The following is a 25,253-nucleotide window of genomic DNA, read 5'->3' on the forward strand; positions in this document are numbered from 1 at the left end:
TCGATGTTTTACATATTCCCCGCACGCGGCCATATTGTAAACTGTAATTCGCGCGAAGGTGGAGCAAAGCCACTTTCTGCACATGCGTATTCTCTTTTATTGCATTAATTCAATTTAATTCTTAGATATATTGTTACTTCTATTATTTAATTGTAAGGAAATTGCATTTCTAGAAGGAAATTGCTTTATAAGAAACAAAAACATTTTAAAAAGAGCTTACTTGATGATGGACTATTTTCTTCTACCGCATGGATGTTGATAGGCTCTGTAACCAATGAAATAAAGCCATCACCACGTGTATTTGTTTACATGAGGTACTGAACGTTCCTTGAACGAACTTTATATATATATATGAGGGCTATTCGGAAAGTAATGTAACCATATATGTAAAAATATGTAACGGTCCAGGATTCTTTCTTAAATTGTAACCAATTCAAGAAGTCATCGTCGGGAGCCATATATACAACGATATTTCTTCTATTTTTGTATCTTGGTTTTGGGCAACGATGCTTAAAAGTGCACAATCTGTTGTGTAGAGGAAGAAGAAGAAAAGAAGATATATGTTGTTGATTCAAAAATATAAAAAAATAAGGTTTAATCTTAGTAGCTAAAAATATATGTTGATTTTGTATGTATAGTTTGTACTCAGAGTTACCGTAACAGAAGATAGTTGTTTATTTAAAAGTTGCTATGACAACCGAAAAAGGAAAATTAGTATTATTAATGGAGTTGTGAAAAAGAATAAAAGGTAATAGTGATTCAAGGTGATGTGTCTGATTTAATGTTATGTATTGAGAATTTACTATTAAGGAAGTGTAATTGAACGTGTTGACATATTTTAAAAAATGCGCGAACTGTGGGCTGAATGTAACGTATAATATAAGAATAATAATTTAGTCGTTACACATTCATATTGAATTTGACAGAAGCGAACGTCTGTTGAACATTTTCAGTTAGCTCTTCCTTTTTACTGTTCTTACTCCAATCCCATACGCAAAAGTTCATTAGTGTCAGATCAAATGAATGTCAGAATGAGCAGGCAAGAAATCCTCCACGGCTGATTCATCCACTGAGAAATGTGCCACTTAGATGATCATATACTAGGCGAGTGACATGACGTGGAGCTTTTCGCCATGCTGAAGTACAAGGACATGCAAAAGCCTGGAGCAGTTGTAGAATACATTTCATAAAACGTAAAGATAGATGTATGTTGTTGCTGGTTGTTGGATCATGTTGCACAAGTGAAGAATATTTTAATCTTCGTGATGGGTGTATCCTAGAGCTCGCTCAGATATCAGCCGTGTGCTTTAAATTACACCGTTCTCAGGTAGTTTCTTGAAGTAAATGTTTGGAGTGGGATCATAGATTATGTGACTATCGTTCCTTTTATATTTCCCCATCATATGACCAAAGACAGTTGTCTTCATTAAATGCATTGAAGTGAGTGATACCATCTTTAAAAATTTGTTAAAATTGCGTATCACTTTCTTCTTTGATGTAGCGTATCTCCGTTCTTGACCGTGTTCTTTTGATGCCATTATTCACACTCAGTTACTGTACCAAGTTATACACTGTGGACTGATATTGATGATTTCTTCTTATTACTTTGGAGAATATCAGTGTTAGACACCGAAATACCGGAGTGACAAATGTAAAATTTTCATGTTTCATATTTTCTTTCACCAATGAGCACCATATGAGTTAAATTCGTGTTATGATCTTTATAAACCCTGTTTCATTCCCTACTTACTGATTTTTGAACCAGTCAGATATTTTCATTACCTTCGGATTGGGACTTTCAATTGCAATATATTGTTCAATCAATATTCCGAAAACAAAGGCAATTCGACCTATTGTTCACATAGCCTATCATGATCCATCTTTTTATTTCCCAAAATATTTCTTCTTCTTCATCGGACACCTTGTATACACGAAGCTGCTACTGGTAATACAGCTGGTTTTAAATAATGCGTCGTACGACATTTTAGTAAGTACTGTAAATGTTGAAAATAAGTTAATAAGGTACTGAATCCTAGAATTCTACAAATATTCCCTGGTTTTCAGAAATGTCTAGTCTTTTCCTAACGTCTTCTACAAGATTGGCACAAAGTCATTCACCCCCTTGAAGTACTAAATATTCAAAGTAAGCAAACTTTAATTGTAATTATAGATGTATACACTATTGATTGAGTTTTATATGTAATGGACACCTGTTGCTTTAATGTCTAGCACAGGTGTATGGACTCCATTGTGCTCCGAACACAAAATAAAAAGTCTTTAGATTCTGTGGGACATTCTTCTCAGCATTGCTGGAGTAACCTGTCTGAAAGCAAGTCTTATAGCTTCTAGCTTCTTTTAATTTATCATTCTAGTATAACGTTGCTGCAATAATATTTTTGATGAATCCCCAGAGCGAATTGTAACAAGTCTCCGGGCTTAAAGATGGACAGTCAAGTGGAGCGGGCAAAAGACGACCTGCGCCCAATCCAGCGACTTAGAAACACCTCATTGAGATATTCTCGAAATGAGACACTTTATCGATTGATGAATTGAAAGAAGCTTTGACACTTGCTTTCAGCAATGATGAGAAACTCAATCAATAACGTGTACATCACTTGAATATTTAGTACTTCGGGAAGGGGAGGGGGTAAGGACTTCGTCCCCACCCTGTAGGTATGTGGGAACCCTGATAATCAATATGAATGCATAAAATGGCACGACGTAGTTCGAAGTTAGATTTCGTGTCGTGTCTTATAAAGCTTTTTGTTTTTCTTTTATGTATGTATGTGTACATTGCCCTTTTTACAAAGATAACATAAAAGGCAGTCGTTTTTTCACTCACCACCTTTGAACATCGATATTTCACCTAAGACGTACCTGGAAGATGAGAAATAGTCCCCATCAGCATCGATGACCTTCTGCCAACGTTCTGGAAGGCCATGGATTCCATCGAGGTAGAACTTGGTGGGCCGTGAGGCAAAGAAGCTATCAAGTGCATTTTGCACCTCTACTAGGGATTTTACTGGTGTCCTCGAAGGTGATTGTCCAAGGAATGAAACAGATGATAATCGGACGATGCAATGTCCGGGGAGTATGGTGGATGCAAGTGTTTCCTATCCAAGGCGTAGACTGGTGTCCTGGGTCATCCTAACTACGTGAAGCTTAACATTGTTCTGTAACAGGAGGACCACTTTGCGACTCAGGAGTGCTGGCTCCAGAGTTTTGAGGTTTTCTTCAATAAGGCTCAACTCCTGACAGTACACAGTTGCATTGATGCTCTGACCAGCTGGTAGCACTTTCCGATCCACGATGCCGCGAGCAGTCCACCAAACACATAGGAGGACCTTTTTCCGGGGTAGTGCTGGTTTCGGCTGTTTTCGAACCGGTTCAAGAGATGCTAACCCATGATGACGGCGCTGTGGAGCTTCGTACAGGATCCACTTCTCACCACATGTCAACACCCTGTCCAAATGGCTCCTTCTTCAGACGGGACAGCAAAGAAATACAGGTGTCTGCTCGCGTTGATTTGGCCCGGAGTCAAATCATGTGCGACCCATCGACCCAACTTATAATGCTTCCGAAGTTGGAGATATTGCCGAATGGTTTCTCTACTCACACTGAATTGTAGTCCCAGTTCCTCACATGTCTGGCCAATGTTCGCCTCAACTGCTGCCTGAAGATCTTCATTTCGTTTAAGTTTTAAAAAATCACATCTCAGCTGCAGGAAACGTATCACCGAACTTGTAGTTTCTATTCTTTCAAATACAGTAAAGAATTTCATGACTACCCTGAGCACGGGGGGGGGGGTGCATCGGAGCACGTGCCCCCCTCTGTAGTGAATATACACTATCTAAAGTGAAAAGCTGGTGGTGAAAATAGCAATACCTTTCGAAAATTTTATGTTATGTTTCCGTTTCGGGCTTAAAAGAAAGAGGATTTTTGCAAAAGCAATAGTTTAAGTCAATTCCTAATACATACCACAGATACCTAAAGGCATTTAAAAAACTTAAATTTTATTCAAATGTAATGGTGCACCCCCCTCAGAAAATCCTGGATCCGGCCCTGACCCTGAGTACAATATTCAAATATGGCTTACTCATATAATTTTAATATCCTTCTTAAGTATTCTCTGTCTTCTCTGTGGTTCATTAATGAAACGTTCGGATCTCCAAAGCTATGTGTCTATATTTAGTGTCTTCAGTATAATTCTGCTTAAGAACATCACGAAATTACACTAAAAACGCGTTTGTGGTATTAAAATCCCTCTCCTCCACTTTTCAAGTTATCTGTTCGCCAATTCGAATCCACAATGCATTAATGATTATTATAATGTTAATTCACGAACTGCAGCTTAGACTTGAAGAATGCAAATATATTATAGAGACACGGAAAAGCGGTAAGGCAATGACACTAGCCTTAAACGTATTTCTCGAAAACATTCTGTCCACTTATCGGCAAGATGGAAAGATGCAATTTTTAATAATAATAATAATAATAATAATAATAGAATTGAAGCGTTTGATTGATTCTAACAATATTATATATGATAACCCATTTTATATCACAGAATTTCTCTATGGTATGAATTCAATGATACACAGACAGAAAAAATGGACTATTGGAGAAAGCTGATAATGCTATAAATGCCATTTTGGTATATACATACCGGTATTTATGATCTGAAGAAATATTTTTTTACATTCTGAGATAATGTGATTGATTGAGATTTAATGAGAACATTAGCGGCGTGGCTATATGTCTCCAAGGTAACTCGGGATTAAAAAAAAAAAAAAAAAAATGTTTTGAAGACATGATTCTTACAGGTTAAAGCTGAATTCAATTCTTCACTAAATACATCACGTACAAAAAAATAACATTAAATTTTCTTTTCATATTTTTTTGGTTTCTTTTCCTTTTTAACTAGTATATACATATATGCTACATACTATCAAGGTTATATTAAATTCAAATTTTCAACTCTAAAACCGAGCTATAAACTTTGCTACTAAGAAGCAAGAACTGTGTATAACACTATACGTAAAAATAATAGTAGCTGTTAACTTACAAGATGGTGCACGGCACTCCTTGTAAAGCAAATAGCAAGTTCCAATCGCTAGCATTACAAGGGTACCCATCACAACCACTACAGCCACAACCCAGACACGAGTGTCAAAACTCTCAGCGCCTTCCAATAACCGCCTGGCTAGCTCTAGAAATAAAATAGGAAAGAAATAAAATATTTATCTCCAGCACAATTAAAACTTACATAATCAGTGACATCCACTTCAGTAAAAGTTTAAAGATAAGTAACAACTAATTGAATGCATAGAAGTAGAGATGCAAGGGATCGGAAAAAAAACCGGCTTTTTTGAAAAAAAAAAACTCGGTTTTTTCTGCTTCGCTTTTTTGCTTGGGAAATTTTGGGCTTTTTTGAAAATTCTGCTTTAAATTGATAAACCAGATTTTGTTTCGCTTCTCTACAACACAAAAAGTCATTTAATTAGTGGTTGATGCCGATAATAATATAAAACCTCGAAAATAAACCATGAATTTCGAAAAGATATTTCAAACAGTTTTACTTCTCAACATGTTTACATTATGAATTCCAAAGGATTAACCAATGTATATAATAAGATTTTTTTTAAACCTCCTACATACAAAAGTAAGCAGGGTTGGCAAGAGCCATGGTTGTTTTTGAAAATGCCAAAAAAACGTCTTTCGGGGGGAGTTTAAACTAGGCTTTTTTGGTTTAAACCAGGTTTTTTTGGGTTTAGATATTTTGCTTTATGTATTTATATTACATATTGACAGAAATAAGTTTGTTTCGCCTTGGTGTTATTATGCAACAACGGGGTTATGCTGGAAGAGGTCACATAAGCTTAAAGAAGTCCGGTCAGTAAATTTCTTAAATTGAGAAACTCCCGCCCTAGCCATCGGGAAAATCCCGTCATTACTCTAAATGTAAAACAATAACGGAAAAAATCCTGTTCTTGTTTTGCATGTAAAATTTAAAGGTCAACGTATCATAATCAGTACGCTAAAACTAAGGTATTAAATTACAAATTTAGTGCGTACATATCATTGAAAGTACAATCCAAGCTAATGTTGGAAGCTACGTAGGCAATCGATAAATTTTGTCAATTTATATCAGTATATTTAAGCAACCTTGGCTTCTTTATAAAACAACAGACATTCAGGCATGCAGAAATATACAATTTAGTTTCGTTTCGTATGTTCAGGCTTAACATCCTTACGTAATACCGAGGTTATCAAGGAGAAGACTTTCGCTTAAAGTGACATCCGAACCGCTACTTTGTTTACGCATGAAAGAAGGGTTGTGGTTCGACCGAGAATTCAACATGGGACACCTTGATTAAAAGGTGAAAAGGAAATAAAACTAATGCAAATGGTTTGATGTATGGAAACGTCACCATGAAGTTCACACGATTCGCATTTTTCGTACCTTTTATTTATTTATTTATTTATTTTTTCGGTTTAAACCAGTTGTTTATTTTAAAAAAAGAAGAAAAACAGCTGGTGTAAACCAGCCAACCGTAAAAGTAAATACTTCTTTTAAAAAAAATACTCAAATAAGTAGCAAAATTCTATGTAGTATTTTTACTTCAAAATATTCCATACCCTCTTTTTGGAACAAAATAAAATTAAAATAAAACATAAGAAAAATACTTAGATTTATATGATACACTTAAAGGCTGCACACTTAGAGCTTTTGGTTTTGTATATTCTTGAAATTCTACAGTTTTATATAAGCACCACCACGGTTTATTCAGTCCTCAAGTTTTCTGTATTTTTAACAAGAGGGATTGAACATGAAGGGTGTTAGATAAGAACATGGTAACCCATAATTTTACTATTTTAAGAAATTAGAAATTTTCTGCTGCACAATCCATTTTGAAAGTCGGAAAGCTGATTTTTCACATAAGTCTATACATGAGGGATTAAACGAAGCGGTATGCGTTGCTGCCTATCTGATGCTGCGTAATGAGGCGTTTACACTTGGTCGATTTAGTCGCACGACTAAATCGACTCGCTGCATTTGCCACTAAATCGAAGCAACTAGGCCGAATCAGATCGATGGATGTGTTCAATTATTTCAACCACAGAAAATAGAACGTCTTTCAATTCAGTTGCCAGTCGATTAGTCGCCTTCAATCAACAAGCGATTAAGTTGAAGTCCCGTTTACACGGTCGATTAAGTTGAAAGTGACGTCAATTCAACTGAATCGAACGCAAATCGACTAAGTGTAAACGCCCCATAACTCGGCAATTGAAAATTTGTTAGTTACCATGTTCTTCGCTCACACCCTTCATATCATTATGGAACTCTCCCCACCTCACAACCACAAAAAACTACGGAAAATATTTAAGTTAAGATAAATACAACTGCACAACAAACATGATTGACTGGAGCTTTTGCGCTTCTATCGAGAAGTCCGGAATTCAACCCAGCATTCGACCATTCTGACAAAGTATTTTTTCATTCCATCTGTGAAGTAGAAATAGTGCGTGTACTGTGAGTTGGCTGACTTCATTTCTTATTGTTTTTAAATCGTTATTATTACTAATTACCAGCAGTGACGGTTTTGCGAGGGTTAGGGAGGGGGGGACGGTCTTTCGGATTGAAGCCTGTTCCCCAAAATTACGGAATGTCTAAAACAAACGAAATATCTATTAGTTATGCCTTTACTCATAAACTTTAAGCTGCCGTCAAATAAAAACTACGAATGTTTAGAAAAACTAAACATTAGTAAGAAAAAAACCCTCCCAAAATACTTTTCTAAATCCGCCACTGATTCTCAGTATAAAATGATCTTCAAGGTTGTATCCGGAAGATTATTGCTAAATATATAAACGAAACGAAATACAGTATTAGTTATGCCTGTACTCATAAATTTCAAGCTCCTCCCAAATAAAATTAGGAGATTTTAGAAAATGAAACAATCAGAGAAACCCGTCCCAAAGTACGTTTCTAAATCCGCTACTGATTATTTGTATAAATTAGTATTCAAGGTTGTATCCGGAAAATTATTGCTAAATCGTTGCACAGCTACAGTATAACAGAAATGTGGAACTACGGTTAGACGGATATATTGAAAAACGTACGCTTTGACGGATATATAGAAAACCGTAAGTTTAACTTCTGCGTTAGAAGCTAGAGTACTAAGCTCTTAGAAATGAAACAGACGACAAACTGAAATGATATCGAGAAGAAAAAATATCGATAACTCAAAAGTTAAAATAAACTTAAATAGCCTCTAAAATTGCCCTCAAATACTACATTCTTCATGTTAGCTTTAATTCGTAAAACATGTGCTCCATCCATCTTGATGGTGAATTTTAGAGCGAAATATGGCATTTAGGTCATGGAATTCTTATCTAAGTATAGAATATACTATAAGAAAGCTATTTAGATAGAAAAATCATGAAAATGAAAAAAGCCAAAATTTCCAAAATTCTCGTTTTTTTCCCAAAAAAGCCGGCTTTTTATGTGAAAAAAAACCATCGATTCAAAAAAAAGCCGGCTTTTTTGCATCTCTACATAGAAGACATATCAAAATTTAACACTACTAACCTGGACGTGTTTCAGTGAGGAAAATCAATCTTTTCTTTTGTTCTAATAACTCGTCTATATTTCTGGCAATATATTCGATTGCCTTTCATCAGAATGATTTTTAGGAGCTTAAATTGTAAAAGTGTTTGGCTATTCATATACTAGTATAGCACTTCAGTGGCGACAACTAGAATGTCAATTAGTTACCGTCATTGAAGTGCTATACTAGTAGTATGGGAATGGCCAAACGTCTTCAAAATATAGATTCAAAAATCTTCCTAATGAAAGGTAATTGAGTATCTTACGAGAAATATAGATGGGAAATTAAAGTACGTATACGAAAAGAAAAAGATTATCATAGGAACACATCCAGGTTAGTATTGTGTTAAAAAGTACAATTATTTTATTTGATTATTATTATTATTTTTAAATGTTTCCGATCGTCCTCAAAGCACAGAAAGAAATTTCAGCTGCATACAATCTAGTTAATCTATTGGTCGAACTTGTTTTACCAATTAAATATCTAGAATTAAAGAAATTTGCTGATGAAATTATCGACCTAAAATAAGAAAAAAAAGTTCACATCAGTATAGCTCTAAAAACTGTGCAGTTTCAAAGTTACGACGAAAGCGAAATAATAGCGTTGAACTTTTACAGCTCGAATATTATGGAACTTATCAGGGGAGGTTCAAGGAAGCATTTCTTAATATACACTCTTGATAAATGTATGATCTTAAGGTATTTGTGGGATCAATGCTTATAAAGAAAACCAGAAATTCCGAACATCATTTCAAATACAACAGGCATAAATGGATGTTTTCTAGTAGATAATACTTAAAAGTAATTTCATTTCTTTGTTGTTGATCGCAAATGAATAACATGAATAACGATAAGAACTGAAACTTTCCTAGTGTCATGGTGAAGATAGTTGTTCTTGAGCGATCCGCCACGTGAATTCTACGTCGTCCAACGTTTTGAGAACCGATAACATCGTTTTCGTCTTCAGAGTAAAATATGAGAGACCAAAAACAGAAAACTTTATTCAAAGTTTTACAAGCTTTTATCTAATATAGACTTACCCATATTCACATATCGGAGTGTACCATATTCCATGTGAATGTAAGAAAGCCTATATTGAACAGAACGTACAACTGAAAATCAACGAAAAGAATATTCCGATTACATCAAACGACAGCAAGCAGAAAAATCAGGATTGGCATAGCATTGCTTAACTGAAGAACAAAACATCTCTTTTTCTGAAACAATTGAAGACCTGGAGCAACACATTGTTAAAAATCAATTTATTTTATTTTAGTTTCCAAACGTTTTGTACAGAAAGGTATTATTACAGGAGAGTAAATCCTTTCTTTACAAAAAGTTTGGAGGTGAAAGTACAATAAATTGATTTTTAACAATGTTTTGCTCCAATTTTCCACCATATTTTAAATTGGAGTTGTCCAATTCTTGCACCGAGGTCTTCAATTTTGATAGCAAAATGTTCAGGTACTAGGAAAGAAAAGTGAAAGAAACAACAGACATACTAGAAGGCAGCAACCTCAATAGGGATACTGGTCTTCAACTCAGCCAAACATGGCTTCGCCTTATTGGAAGAAAACGTACATAAAACAACCCATCAGGGCTTGCCAATCAACTCAGTCAACCAGCCAATCACAATTGAGGCCATATACTGACTCTGATTGGACGTCGCCACTGACCAATCAAGTTCCACCCCCTTCCTGCTAGCACCTATATAATAAAGGCTTCTGTTTTTGGTCTCTCATACTTTACCCTAAAGACGAGAACAATGTTGTCGGCTCTCGAAATGTTGGACGACGTAGCATTCACCTGGCTGATTGCCCGAGAACAACTATATTAATGAATAACGATATATCACTTTGTACTGTTATGTAACAAAATAAAATAAAAAATAAAAACTAATTGATAATAATAAACATTTTCAGCAAACTTTTTTTAAGATTTTGCACATAAAGCTAAATTCCTAGCACTTTGATAACATTATTGATAGACACGAATCTTAACACTTACACTTCAAATTTAAAAATTAAAGATTAAAGTGTTTGGCTATTCACATTGGATAGCCGGCTAGTGTATAGAATTTTAGTGGCGAGAAAATTACGTCAAAATTTAAAAAGTCACCCTGTACACGACCACAGAGATGATTTCCATCGTTGAATACCAACACCCTCCACTCCCCTAATCATTGCAGTCTCCTGACACAACTGAAGACTGAAAATCTTCGGCGATAAGAATTGCAAGTAACGTGCGAAGGCAGACTGGAATCTAACAATTAACTGTTCCATGTTCGTGTGCTTAAATGGGATGAAGAGGAACATGGTGGCTCTGGTTTGATTGGCAGACATCGTTCCGTCAGTCAGGGAGGCCCGAAGCATCTTCTGTCCAGGTACTCTCCGATGAGTCTTGGGAGCACATCCGTTGGAAGAAAAACTGCCTCCTTTTGTGTATATTACCGATAGATCACTATCATCACAACTCACGTGAACGGCAATTCTACAGAACAATCTTCCACACTCTCGCACTCCAACTCCAAAACAGGCGTTCGTTTGTGTCGCCCGCGCATTGGAGGCACCAACTGTGATCCACACACAACTATATTCGTCATGCTGTACCTTTAAACTAAGATCGGCATGCCCTCTACACACACATATACTGTAGTGCATCTTTTATTAATTGGATTATGTATGCGAAGCGTTCTTACTTAAAATGACATCAGTACACTTTCAGATTTTTGCATTTACAAGCAGTTAATATTAGTTTGAACTTCAAAATTTTTAAAAACCGTATTATGTGTTTGAATTTTAATATACTAGAAGAGATGTGCTGTCAGCGATTTCTAGTGTATTAACTCATACACTGGGATCATTTAGTTCCTCCTTGTGCTAGGTGGCTTCCACTTGATGACAAAAAAATTTTACTGCTTTTACTAAGAATGTGTTCTGTGAATAACACTATTAAGTTCTAGTTTATAATAATTTGAATTAAATACAAATGCAACTGAACTCTGTTTCATTTCTTATTACATTACATACACTTAAGGGTAAGATAATGATATCTAGAACTTCCGATTAATCGAAGTCGAACAAGCCATGGCTTGTTTATATCAAACGCTTGCATTTTTGAAATTTCTAGCCTTCACTAACTAAAGCGTTTGACTGCATCTAATGTTTTATTTCAATCTTTCATATCTTATATTTTACATTACAAAATAATACATTATATTTTACATTACAAAATAATACACTTATAATTCTATGAAATGAAATGAAATCTTTCAGTTTAACGTCCCACACTTATGTCTGTTAGGCTAAAGGAGATGGATGATTAACTCAAGTGAATGATAATGGAAGAATCGGTGGGATGAGAATGGGAAAGAAACGGAAGTACGGCGAATAAACCCACGGACACGATGTTGTCCACTACAAATTTTCTCTACCGGGGATCGAACCAGAGACCCCCACGCACCAGAGGTAAAGTGTTCTATCACTGACCCATCGCGTCCCCTATACTAAGTTTTAAACCTAGAATCTACAATCCGATACAAACTAACTTCACTACCCAAGAAAAAAAAAAAGATACATGTTGCATATTGTAATATCCTTCATATATTATGAAGGATATTAGTCACAATACATTTAAATTGTTTCATATTAATTGCTTCGTGTTTTATCTACTACATATTTAAAAACATAGTTCAAATACAATTTATTACGTAATAATAAGTTGTAAATATTCATATAATACAAAATACTTGAACGTAATTGTTTTAGAAAACTGTATATGAACGTATATTAACATCTTATTAATGCACATAAAAAAGGATGCGGGTTTTCTTGAAATCTACTATTACATTATGCAAGCCAAAATTACGTAAACACAGCATTCAGTATTTCGTGTGTTTCCCATATGAAGTTTTCAAGTAGCCAATCTCTTTGGCATGCTATATATGAGAGATTGGCTCAAGAATCATGGAACCAAACCCGTACCACAGGTTTAATAAGCTCTCCCCTCGTTTGGAAGAAAAACTTCTTCTGAAAGCCTTAAAATACGAAATAATCGTGAGTTCTCGTGAGAAATTATTCTTTGCTGTCGGTACATGTTTACGGTTTAAAATATCCATGTAAACAGTGTACATTAACTGATTTGTTGCAAATTTCTAGTCTTCAGACACCCTTCGACGTGAAACACCCCCACACTATGACGCTCTCTCTCTTTGCATTGGTGAAATGCAATTACTATTAAGTTCTTCCCAACTTCTCACCCATAGTTGGATACCACTGTTATTCCCAAGCACCCTACACTTTTTTTTTTCACCAGAGCAAATCAATGTTCCCAGGCTCTTCCGTGATTTGCGCTAAGCATCGGCTTCTTTAGTGGCGTTCTCTTCCAATTCCTTGTTCCTTTAGCCATTAAACAACTGCCACATAGCTTACACTAACATCAATATCACCAGACTCAGTATGAGCAGTTTGTCGTGAAGAAGATACTCTGCTCGTCATAGCTAGCGCCTTCATTTTTCTGTCTAAGCAAGGGCTATTTCTCGTTTTTGGCCCCATTTGTTTACCAAAAGCGATTTATTATACATCGTTTGCTTTTTAATAATCCTACCAACTATTGTACGATGCAGTTCGTTTGCAATTTGACGCTGCGAAATGCCATCATGATGCATGCTAGTATCTTCTCTTGTTTACAATGGGATGTGTCGTCGAATACTTCGCCTATTTTCAGTACGTGAACACAATAATTGTTGAAAGGATAATCAGAAAATCACTGATACCTCAGATACAGATCGTAAACAACAATTCACAAAAAAGAAAGTTCACGTACGGAACAAATTTTGATGAGACATGTTCAATGGTCCAACATTCACCTATGTACATACGAGGGCATCCATTTGCAAACATACTGTGCTGCTGGTATTGATCAAAGAAGACACAAAGGCCATAAGCAGGAACAAATAAAAATGAATCAAAATCAAATGTGCAATAATCTTTTGATATCTTCAGCCACTTTAGACAAAATAATAAACAATTTCCTAAGGTAAATGAAAACACACAAATGGTGCAGTTATTTTGTAACAACCTGTATCACGAGAAGATCTGAGTCTTTTGACTACGTTAGTATGTTTATTTTTCTTATTCATATTAATTTCATTTTTTGCTTGTTGTTAGTGATATTTATTGTGTCTGTGCATTGATTTGATTCTAGTTTAGCGTCCCGTTCAGCAGCGAGGCTATATGAAACGTGGACCTACTGATTAACGTGGAATCGAACCACATGAGCTCCCGCCGGGAATCGAACCCGGGTCTTCCACGTCAAAGGCGCGTACGCTAACCCCTTTGCCACGAGAGAGCTCTGTCTGTGCATTGACTTGCTCCAGTATTTGTTCTGACTACGTAAAGTGTCTGTGCTTGGGGACAGATGTGTAAAAGTGTAGCATGACAAAAGATTTTATTATTCTAGCAAGACAATTTCAGGTATAAGTAATGTATCATACTAACATATAAATCTTATATTAACATATATTATTCAGCAAAGCATGTTAAATGTATCATATTGAATGTATATACCGGCGAATAACAGCGCAATAAAGTGACCTAACTAGAACGTTCGTTACTTTATTATTTATTGTTCCTGTATAATATTCCCGTTAGAAACATGATATGGAATTTAGAAATATTTACAGTTAATCAGCAATAGATGTATGTGTATTTATATTAATGTGAAGTACAGGTACAGCACATAAACACATCACCTCTTTATAAAAACACCCTTCACAAAGGAAGCAGCATTCATATCGAATGACAGCTGAACTATTCTATGTACAGAACGAAATACTTGGAAAGATCAGAAGCAGAAGTAAATAATACTTTCTTTCGTTATCTTCCAAATATTTCTCAAAACAAATATGTGATACCTTACATTGAATCTATTTACCTATTTCCTCGGGATTGTGAAGTGTTCTCGCTTCTATTTGTGTGACTTCGCCTGGACCTAGTTGATTGTTCGCCCAAATTTGGAACAAGTATGTTGAGTTAGGATGCAGATGGTAAACATCTATCTGCCTCTATAAACAAATTGAAATAGAACATTGGATGTTATATTTTCGAAGAATTCTTATAACATAATTATTTTGTGAATTATTAAAAGTTTAATGAAAAATAAATGACGCATCTACTAATCCTATCTAGTATTGAAACACCCTCGATAGTTTGAAGTCAGTTTAGTTTATAAATGATAGCAAGGTGAATCAAGGTAACTGACGAAAGATAAAATCAGAAAAACTGAATTAAACTCCCATTTACACTACATACATGATGTGTTTAATTCTTCTTGGACTTTTTCTCCCTTTTAAATATATATTATATATATATATATCGCCTTGCATTCCTTAACGGGTGGAAGCATGGGAAGGGTATATTGGTGAATGCATTAATGAATTCAACTTTTATCAAGATTGCCGGAATCAGTATTTAGTACGATTAGTAGATCTTTTATATACACGGCTTCAAACAACAGCCAATGTAACCTAAACTGCTTCCCAACTACCGAGAAGGTGTGAAATAAAACTAACGAAAATTTTAGTGTATTAAAGTTTATCAAGTCTTCTTTTTCGGAGAATATAGGTACTTCAGCCACACAACGTTGCTGACAAAAGCACTTAATTCCGTCTCAGCCATAAATGAAATTGAAACTATGAATTTTATATTACACTACTTACTAGAACTTGAATCTACTTATCTCTGTTTCCACATGAACTCATTTTATACCTTAAAGAACCTGCAAAAATATTGCTGCAGAAATAAAATCTCTTAACCAGAATCTATCACGTTCCAAGCCAACACACTCCCATCTTCCTAACATAATGTTTATATATTACCCACATAAATTCTTCTTGGCAGGTTTTGTGAAGTTCAGCGTTGTGTAGCTATCTAAATTCACCCGCTACTTTCTTCGTGTTAAATATTAATCTCCAAACTTTGTTTCTGAAAATTCTCAATGTCCGTTCTTCCCATCATACCAGCAACAAACTTACATTCATACAATATGATCGGCAGAGTTGTCTTTACAAATGTTCATTTCTAATTCCATCGTCACTATAATATTAATATGTTTTGTACTGAGCAGTAGCGTGTATTCTCCGTCATTAATCTGCATTCTTCTGTGACTTCGTTTATGTTAGAATTATACCTTCTTCCCCTTAGGTCAGCAATCTGTCGACTGTTTTGACATAGTTTTCTCCTCTTCCCTATTCCAAGCCACCTTTTCATTTCCAAGTAATTTTTCTTCCTTATATCTTGTATTATTTTGGTCAGCATACAGATATTTCAATCGCGTGCTTCCCCTAGGTATTTTTCCTTCTGCTATTCTCTCCATAGCTAATAGCATGATTCTTCCATGTCTCATAGTGTCCAGTCTTATCTCTTCTTTTAGTATAGTAGTTCATTGTGCAATGGATACTGAAAGTAAGTTGATTTACTTGTTATTCATTTATTCATACAGTCTTAATTGCCGCACTGTGTACAGAATAGGAATAATTAACAAGTGCGTCTGTTTCCGAGATAATGGCTTTGCATTACCCGCGTCATTCTATATACTTGAGGCGAATAAATGTAGCCAATTATTGTCCAGGAGATCTCGTTATCTGGACACCGATTGTGGCGTCGATATTTAATGGTATAGTGTCCTTGACTACATATCACGCACCATGAGTTCCTACTGTAAAGATCATACAGTGTAAATTTAGTTATAAATACATCTCGCTCTAAGCCATCAATAAGATACAAGGTGTGAAGAATAATGTTTCTTTACGAATACTTTTGATCGAAGTTATATGGTCATGACATCCATTTAACGAATTATTTTTCTCTTAGAAATTTTCAATTAAAACGATCTAATTGATATATATTATATCTACAAGTGCATGGCTTGAATCAATATTTCTGCAAAAATAATCTCAATTAATTGTGGTTTATATTTAAATTCTGATGTATAAAAATGATACCAAGGTAGTAACGGAATTCAACCTGCAACATCTGTGTTTATAATTACAGAAAGAAAAGTATTTAATATGCGCAGGATAACAGCAGATGAATTTGGCACATCGCAACTAATTATTTTGAATGACTGCACAAGGTGAAAACACAAAACAGAAAAATACCGAAATTAGCAGTTAGTAGCTTAACTTCAAACAAAGATTCATTGTAGTTTCAGTTCTGCATGACATCTTCTAATGTTTGCCAGGGTTGGCAAAAAACATGTTTTTTATTGAAAAAAAAAAAAACAAAAAACAAAAAAAACAACAACAACAACAAAAAAAAAAAACCGTTTTATTTTTGGTTTAAATAATTTGCTCTATGTATTTATATTACATATGGATAGAAATAAGTTTGTTTGGCCTTGATGATATTATGCAACAATAGAGTTATGCTGGAAGGGGTCACATAAACTTAAAGCAGAATCCAAACCGCTTCTCGACTTACATCCAAGAGAAACTGTCCACTTGCACACGAAACCGGGACTAATTGGTTACAAATGCGATGAGTCTGCCGACTCACTCACGAAGGACTCCTGATAAAAATACGTTGTACTGATCTTTACATACTTGTTAATATAATTGTCAAGAGTCGTTTCAGAAGGACAAAAAGATACACAGTTACACAAGTAAAAACATTATACAGAATTATATATAAATCGGGAAACTCCTGCCTTAACCATTGGGAAAATTCCGTTATTACTTTAAATATATTTGAATGTAAAAATTTAAGGTCAACGTATCATAATCAGTACGCTAAAACTCAGGTATTAAATTACAAATTTAGCATGTAGATATCATTCAATAAAATTAAAACAAAATCCAATCCAAGCCTAATGTTGGAAGCTACGTAGGCAGTCGATAAATTTTGTCAATATATTTAAGCAACCTTGGCTTCTTTATAAAACAACAGGCATTCAGACAAGCAGAAATATATATAATTTGGTTTCGTTTCGTATGTTTAGACTTAACATCCTTATGAAATACCGCGGTTATCAAGGAGAAGACTTTCGCTTAAAGGAACACCCAAACCGCTACTTGGTTTACACTTGAAAGAAGGGTTGTGGTTCCACGGAGAATTGAATACAGGACACCTTGATTAAAAGGTGAAAAGTAGATAAAACGAATGTAGTTTGATATGTGGAAACGTCACAATAAAGTTCACACGATTTTAAGCTTTTTTTTTTTTTTTTTTTTTTTTTTTTTTTTTTTTTTTTTTTTTTTTTTTTAACCAGTTGGTTTAAACCAGCCAACTCTGCATCTTACATTACATACGCTCATACATATACAAAAAGGTACTTACCACGTTAGGACTGATATGTTCCGGCATTACATGGTGCCATTCCTTTTCACCTTTGCTTGACTGCAGCCGATAGCGAGCTTGGAAGTAGGTAATAGGGTAGCCTCCATCATCTACGACATCCCACAATAGCAGTGCCAGCACCGTCGAGGGATGAACTGTCACGTTAGTCAATGGAGGTGGTGGAGCTGAAATAGGAATAGATTAATTAGTACATAAATACAATGCATAGGCCACTTCACAGAACCTTTTTATTCCCATTTCTTAAGCTAAATCATGTAATGCTGTAGTTCATATGCTAACAATTATTAACGAAATATGTATAGAATTATAATAAGCATTTTCGGAAAAAAATGTCCAAGGATAACTCGCTCCAACAGTACATTACGTAGATGTTTTTACGAGAATGACTTATGCCATACTGTTTACTTGTTAATAAAATATGAAAAAATCGCCTGAGTCGTATCTGAGAAAATTTCCCGAAAAAATATCTCCCTCGAGAGTAAACTATCTCTTATGGACTTTTTCACGAGAAATCACTTAGTACGCATTGTAAGAGTTAAATGAATACTTACTGATGAAACATGAACAAAACCACACCCTCTCTGCTGGTCTCGTGGCTAGTGCGTGTTTCTTTGGTGTATGTGATATCACAAGCCTTATAAATTTGAGTGCATTACGATGGTTCTGATTCCCTCTTAAACTGTTTGTCCACGTCTCATATAGTCTCGGTTCTGAGGGACACTAAGCTTCAACAGCAGCATGAACAAATTCGCCAGAGTAGTTTGAGAAAATCACTCAAAAAAAAAAAAAAAAAAACTCACGTCCAAGAGTAATACTACTTCGAAATTTTCCTTAAAAAAACTGTTAATGAAATATTCGTTTATGAAAAGTAACAATATCGTTAAGCCGATTACTGTAAAATATATTTTTCTTTCATCCTTCAGTAAAATACTCTTATTTTTAGGGGTAAGAAGAAAATCTGACTCTTAAAATTTGCTTCCACGCTGAACGGCAAAGCCTCGAGTGTATATGTACACTCATGTCCAAAGTGACTGTCGCATATCTTTAACTGTCTTCTTGTAAGAATATAATATGATAATGATTTTGCAGAGTACTTTTAATACTGATACTATGTGTATAATCGGAAAATATATATTTGTGGGAAATTTCATAGGAAAAGAAATATAAATACGAAAACTAGAATAAGTAAAACAAAATCTTGCTAAATGGACAAGAAAGTTTCATTTTCGTTTCATTGTTCTTATTTACTGCTCTTTTGACATGAAACTTGCCACATACATGTTTTTGCCGATTATACACATACTAACATTATAAGAAATACCGGGCGAATTCGTTATCAAATTATATTCCTACAACAACATATTTACAGACATGCGACAATAATTTTGAACATGAGTGTGCATCGCAATGAACAGACGGTCAGACATCCAAAAACAACTTTTTCTGTATGCAGAAGCAATGAAATGTGTAAATCAGCTGTAATCTTGAATAAGCTCGATTTTTTTCCCCCAAGATTAGCATACTTTCTTCTCTCTTACTGTCGCTTGAAAGAAATCTCAGAGATATTCTCAATAAGTATATCAATAAACACCGCACCTGACACAGACCGCTAGATGTAATTTGAAATTAATTGCCCCTATCCTTCAAAACTTAAAGAGGACTTAAAAAATTATTTAATTTTACTTTTCACTCTAAATTTACAGTTAAAGAAAACAGAATCTTTGACATACATTTCTGTCATTAATTAAAAAAAAAAAAAAAGTCTCAACTTGTTAACTGTGGTTTCAAGATCTCAATGAATTCTAGTTCATTAGTTTACATGACATTATCGTCACACATAAATAAATTCATACAGACGAAGGTAACTCTCGAACATCTAAATAATATCAGACAAATAGGCAATTATGCCTCTAATGTGTACATTAACTTAAGTCAGAAACACAACTAACGTGCCAAGCATCACCTTACTCTACTAAACCGTAATATTATATTACTATTAGTTTAATTTCACCTTAAAAATTCACAATTTTAAACATGCAGAAACGATCACCACGAATAATGACTATGAAAGCAAGATTAAGATACTTATGGCACCACCCAAAACATGCAAATGCCAACAGATTAAATCGACGAACACAGCTCACAGACTGAATCTTAATTACCGCAGATGTGCGTCTTTTAGCAAATAACAAGAAGTGTAAAAATATGTATTTCTTAATCAAATTTAATAATAATAAATACAAAAGATAAAATACGATATGACTCATTTTTAGTTGTTGTATGATTATAAAGTAGCTTTCCCACCCTTAGTAAAAGAAAGAGTCCTGTGTAAGTACGGATAGTTCGGATCCCACATAAAATTTCTAAGTCGCTTTTATGTCAATGCTACTATAACAAAGAATGTAAAATTGTAACACAACTAAATCTGAGATTTTGAATTAGTGATTTACAAGCAACTTAGTATTACGTAGATATTATCCCATTTTCCCTTCAAGCATTTCGATAAGAAGCACGAGTTCGTTTTGTTTCTTAGTCCCACTTGTTTCAATTTATTAACAAACGTTCACGATTGGTCTAAGAAAAGTTGGTTAAGATTAACGTTTAGCGTCCCTTTGGAGAAGGTATCGAGGCTATATGAGACGTGTACCTACAATATAACATGTGACACGAACCCATGATTTCCCACCGGCAGTCAAACTCGGTCTCAGTCTGAGTAAATTGACAACTTTATAGCTGTATATATGGAACATTATTTCTGAAGTTGCATATTCTAAATTTGTACCTTCACTCCAATGGTCACCATAGGATAGTTTTCTGAAAGAATTTGACCTTTTTTTTTTCCGAATCGTACACAATTGGATAATGCTGGGTACTTAAGGGTACTTCTTTTTCGTCATCCCAACGTATTTATTCTGAGACTAGTACAGGGTGTCTACTAAAATTCCAAAATGAAATTTCGTGACCTTTTCGTTTCCAAACCATAACATTTACTAACATTTTCAAGAGCGAATTTGGGTACACATTAGGCCGAATTTTCATGCATGCGATAGAAGAATGCTTTGCTTGCAATTTGGTACGCGTCTAAAGCCGACCATAGAAATTTTTCGTGGTGAATTTTGACCTTTTATAGAACAAAATTTTCCAGTTTATACTTATATTTGTACAGATTTTTAAAAAATCGTGACCCAAAAGCTAAATTTCTTGACTTTCGTGACCGTTTTCTGATTTCGTGATTTTTCCATGACTTTCGTGACCGATAGACACCCTGTAGTACGTTACACAGTACTATCACTGAAATTTGATAACGATTTCTGTGTTAAGAAGAGATGTTTTTACCGTATTAAGATTAAAGATACGATTGTAATGTTTGTAACGATTTTGGATTTCTTTTAACTATGTACTTTTCATAGTCATTGTTCTTATTTTACGCCTAGAATAAGATTTATTTGTTCATTGACCTTGGGTTGAAGAAATTATACAGTATAATCTCATAAAGGAGTTCTTCAAATGTGTGTTAATGTGCGGATCTATTCTGAATATATCGCATGTGCTGCACTATATATTCTTACTAATTTGTTACCTTTCCTAAGTATGATTAAATCTGAAAAACGTAATATTTTATTTGTTTTAATGTGTAAATGTCCTTTCACTCTTATATATTTAACATCTCTGTCATCTTTTAATACCTTACGAAGATATTATGTAATATACTCCGTTGAAGCGTATAATCAAGTACAAAATTAATAATACCTCCTGAGAACTTTATGATGAGTGTAATAAAAACGCTCGTGTCATTGCTAGTATTCATTCTTTTCTTTGTAACATACAAAAAACAAACGAATATGTCTAAAATGCTCGAATGGGTAACCGTGTATCCATGTGTGAAATAAATAACCTCACTGTGATCAGAAACTCGGAAGAAAAACGAACATTTTTCACCAGATCGGAGATGAAGCTCAACTTCTAGAAAATAAAAACTTTAAATATTAATTGCTCTCAGAATAATGTCACGTAAATATACGTTTTAAGTGTAGAAAATTACATTCCGGGAATCTTAATTCCTAATTCTTGACGAAAACATAGATACTAGATCATTAACAGAAAATATTATTTTATTGATTGATTACAGAGTTTAATATTTCATTTTAACACTGAGGCGTATGAGATGATACCTACTATTAAAAATGGATCCGACCTACTGTTCGGGTTTGTACCTGAGATAGGCATTCTGCCACAAATCGGACTAGAAATCACGCGCCTTTAACCACTTGCTCATCAAAGGTACATCAATACAAAGTAAAACAAGTCTTGAGAGCGTATTCAAGTTTATGGGTCATAAACATACATACAAATGCTTCCATATTAGATTTCGGAGTCCGCTTTTCAATTTGTTTGTCCTGCGTTCATATTCATTAAGGTAGTATGCTTTACAATAGCATAAAAACTAACTAATAACGCACTAACAAATAACTACACTAACTAACTCTATGGCCTATGGAACCGGAGGTTCAACGTCGCGTTCACAAAAGCTCTCCACCGACTTCTATCCTTAGCCAACTGGATCCAGTTTCTATTTTGTATTCATATTTCTGCAGATCCATCTTAATATTGTCTTCCCATCTGGTCGTTTTCCGATTGGTCTTCAGTTAAGACTTTTCAAGCGTTCTTACTTTCTTCCATCCTGGCTACATGACCTGCCTATCTAAGCCTCCTAGATTTGAGGACTCTAACAATGTTTGTTAAACTGTATGTAGTTCCTCGTTATGAAGTTTCCGCCATTTTCCATTCCCGTTCCTCCTGGGTCCGAATATTCGTCTCAGGATCTTGTTTTCAAACATTTTCAGTCTATGTTTTTCCCTCAGAGTAAGCGATCATGTTTCGCAACCGTACAGAACAACAGGCATGATTATTGATTTATATATTTTAAGCTTCAAATTCCTCGAGAGAATTCACGACGACACGAGATTTTGAACCGAACAGCAACACGAATTGCCTGCTTTTAGTCGACATTTAATTTCCTCGTGAATATGGTTTTCGTCTGTTAATATTGATTCTAGATATTTGAAAGTATCCACTTTATCAAAAGTTAAAAAGAATGAAATAAAAAATGAAATCTTTAAGTTTTACGCCCCACGGTTATGCCGGTTAGGCTAAAGGAGATGGTAATGATGAGATATGAGTGAAATGGTAGAATGAAGAAAGTGGGACGAAACGAGAGAACCCCGCGAAAACGCACGAGCACGGTGTTTGTCCACCACAAAGTCCACACGGCGCGAGCTTTTATCAAAAGTATTATTCGATATTATAACGCATCCATAATTTGCTGTATTACGATTCCGAAAGACTTCTATTTAGTTTTCTCTGCATTTACTTCTAAATCCATGTCCCTGCAAGAGTTTAATAAGATCTCTGCATTTCTTTCTATTGTTCTCTTATCATTTCCTATTAAATTTACATCATCAGCATACGCCATAACCTTGTGAACACCATTCGATTCTAGGCCCTGGTTGCTATCTTTTATTTTCCTTGTAGAGTATTCCAGGACAAAGTTGAATAATAATGGTGGCAACGCATATCCTTGTTTCAGGCCATTCTCGACGTGAATGCTCCTGGACAAAAATTTTCCTACCCGGACTTTACTTTAAGATTCATTTAAAACTATCTTAAATCAGTGGTTCTCAATTTAATTCCTATCATGACCCGCATTTTATCACATCCTCTAGTCAGCGACCCCCTTATAATTTCTGGTTTGTAATAAGTTTGTGTGGGATTTTTAATATACCTATTGCGGAGATTTCACTCGATATCCATGTATTTCTATAATAATAGAATCCATTTCTTGTATATATGGATACAATAACTTCCCTAAAAGCGAATGGATTGAACTAAAATTTAGTCAGTCCATTCATATTACAAATATCGAATCCGATCCGTCATATTGTTTCAAAATGGAGGCCGTTTGAAAATTTTAGAACTTCACAACTCCCTTAATTTTGGGTCATAAAGTGGTGATAAAAAAAAATAGTGATTTCTAATTTTGGTTTTAAAAACTTGGACAGTTGTTAAAAAAGTTATTGGTATTTTAAATGACTTGATAATGTGCGTCACGAAGATTGAACCGGACATAGCCGCACTAGTAAAATCATACCATGCTCATCACACCATGTATCTTATTAGCTTTCAATTTTGATTGCATTTGTATTTTTCTGGTATTACAGTATGCTGTTCTCATTACTTTGATATAGAACTTCCTTTATTTCAATTGATTTGTAAACAACTTTGCACTGGTTGAAAATGTTTAGTAGACGTATTTTTTGTTGTTCTTAACAGTATGCATATAAAAATAAAAATATGCCTATCAGAACAAAATTAAAATAATATTTAAAAATATTTTCCAGTATTAGATTCTATATTTAACACTTATATCCGAGACCCCAATGAAATCCTCTCACGACCCCAGGTTAAGAAGCGCTATCTTAATTAATCTAATTAGCTTTTTCGGTATTCCAAGTTCTGTAAGAATGTTGTGCAATGTCTCTCTCCTAACCAGGTCGTAAGCGTTTCTAAAATCAATAAATAGTTGATGTACCGGGGTATTGTATTCCCACTTCTTTTCGAGTATTTGTCGAATGGTAAATATTTGATCGATTTCGTCTAAATCTGCACTGATAATCTCCAATAATTTCATCTGCGTATGGGGTCAGTCTTGCTAATAGAATGTTTCAAAGGATTTTATAGGATGCTGACAGAAGAGAAATGCCTCGATAATTATTACAGTCAGTTTTGTCGCCTTTCTTGTGAACTGGAACAATGATTGATTCTTTCCAATCTTGTGGCAATTCTTCCTTGTTCCAGATAAGGAGAATGAATTTGTGTATCTTGTTTCATAATTATTCCCCTCCAGCTATAATTAACACAGCCGGAATTACGTGTACATTCGGAGATTTGTGTTTCTTCAATTTCTTTATAGCGATTTCTACTGCTATTCGGTTAGATTCTGGAATATATGGTTCTGCAGTGTGTATTTCCCTTTCTCCACGAACATTAGTATTTGGCTGTGTCCGAGGCTTCTGTAAATGTTTTTGAACAAGTGCCTTCTTTTACAGGATGAAGTTGTTGGCCTTACCCCCCCTCCCCCAAGCTGGCGGACCACTTCTTGTCGTCTGTCCGCGACTGCTTATTCAGTGTATTCGCAGCTAATCTCTATATCCAGAGGCCTTCTCCTCGATCCGCAACATGAGGATGTGCCATGTCGTAGTGCCAGGAATCCACTTTACAGTAACATT

General features: G+C 34.8%; 1 protein-coding gene across 2 annotated transcripts in view; it reads right to left on the minus strand.

Annotated features, from left to right (window-relative positions):
- Positions 1-25,253, minus strand: part of LOC145694841 (protein sax-3) — a 53,563-nt gene that overhangs the window by 17,004 nt on the left and 11,306 nt on the right. For both annotated transcript variants that reach the window (XM_081771524.1, XM_081771522.1), the window contains exons 3-5: positions 17,947-18,131; positions 14,546-14,675; positions 5,066-5,209 (exon numbers count right to left, since the gene is read on the minus strand). In XM_081771524.1, coding sequence (XP_081627650.1) covers positions 5,066-5,209; positions 14,546-14,675; positions 17,947-18,131 — 459 coding nt within the window. The remainder of the gene's footprint in view (positions 1-5,065; positions 5,210-14,545; positions 14,676-17,946; positions 18,132-25,253) is intronic.

The sequence above is a fragment of the Thermobia domestica genome, chromosome 9 (genome assembly GCF_964235325.1).
Source record: "Thermobia domestica chromosome 9, izTheDome1.hap1.1, whole genome shotgun sequence".
Lineage (NCBI taxonomy): Eukaryota > Metazoa > Arthropoda > Insecta > Zygentoma > Lepismatidae > Thermobia > Thermobia domestica.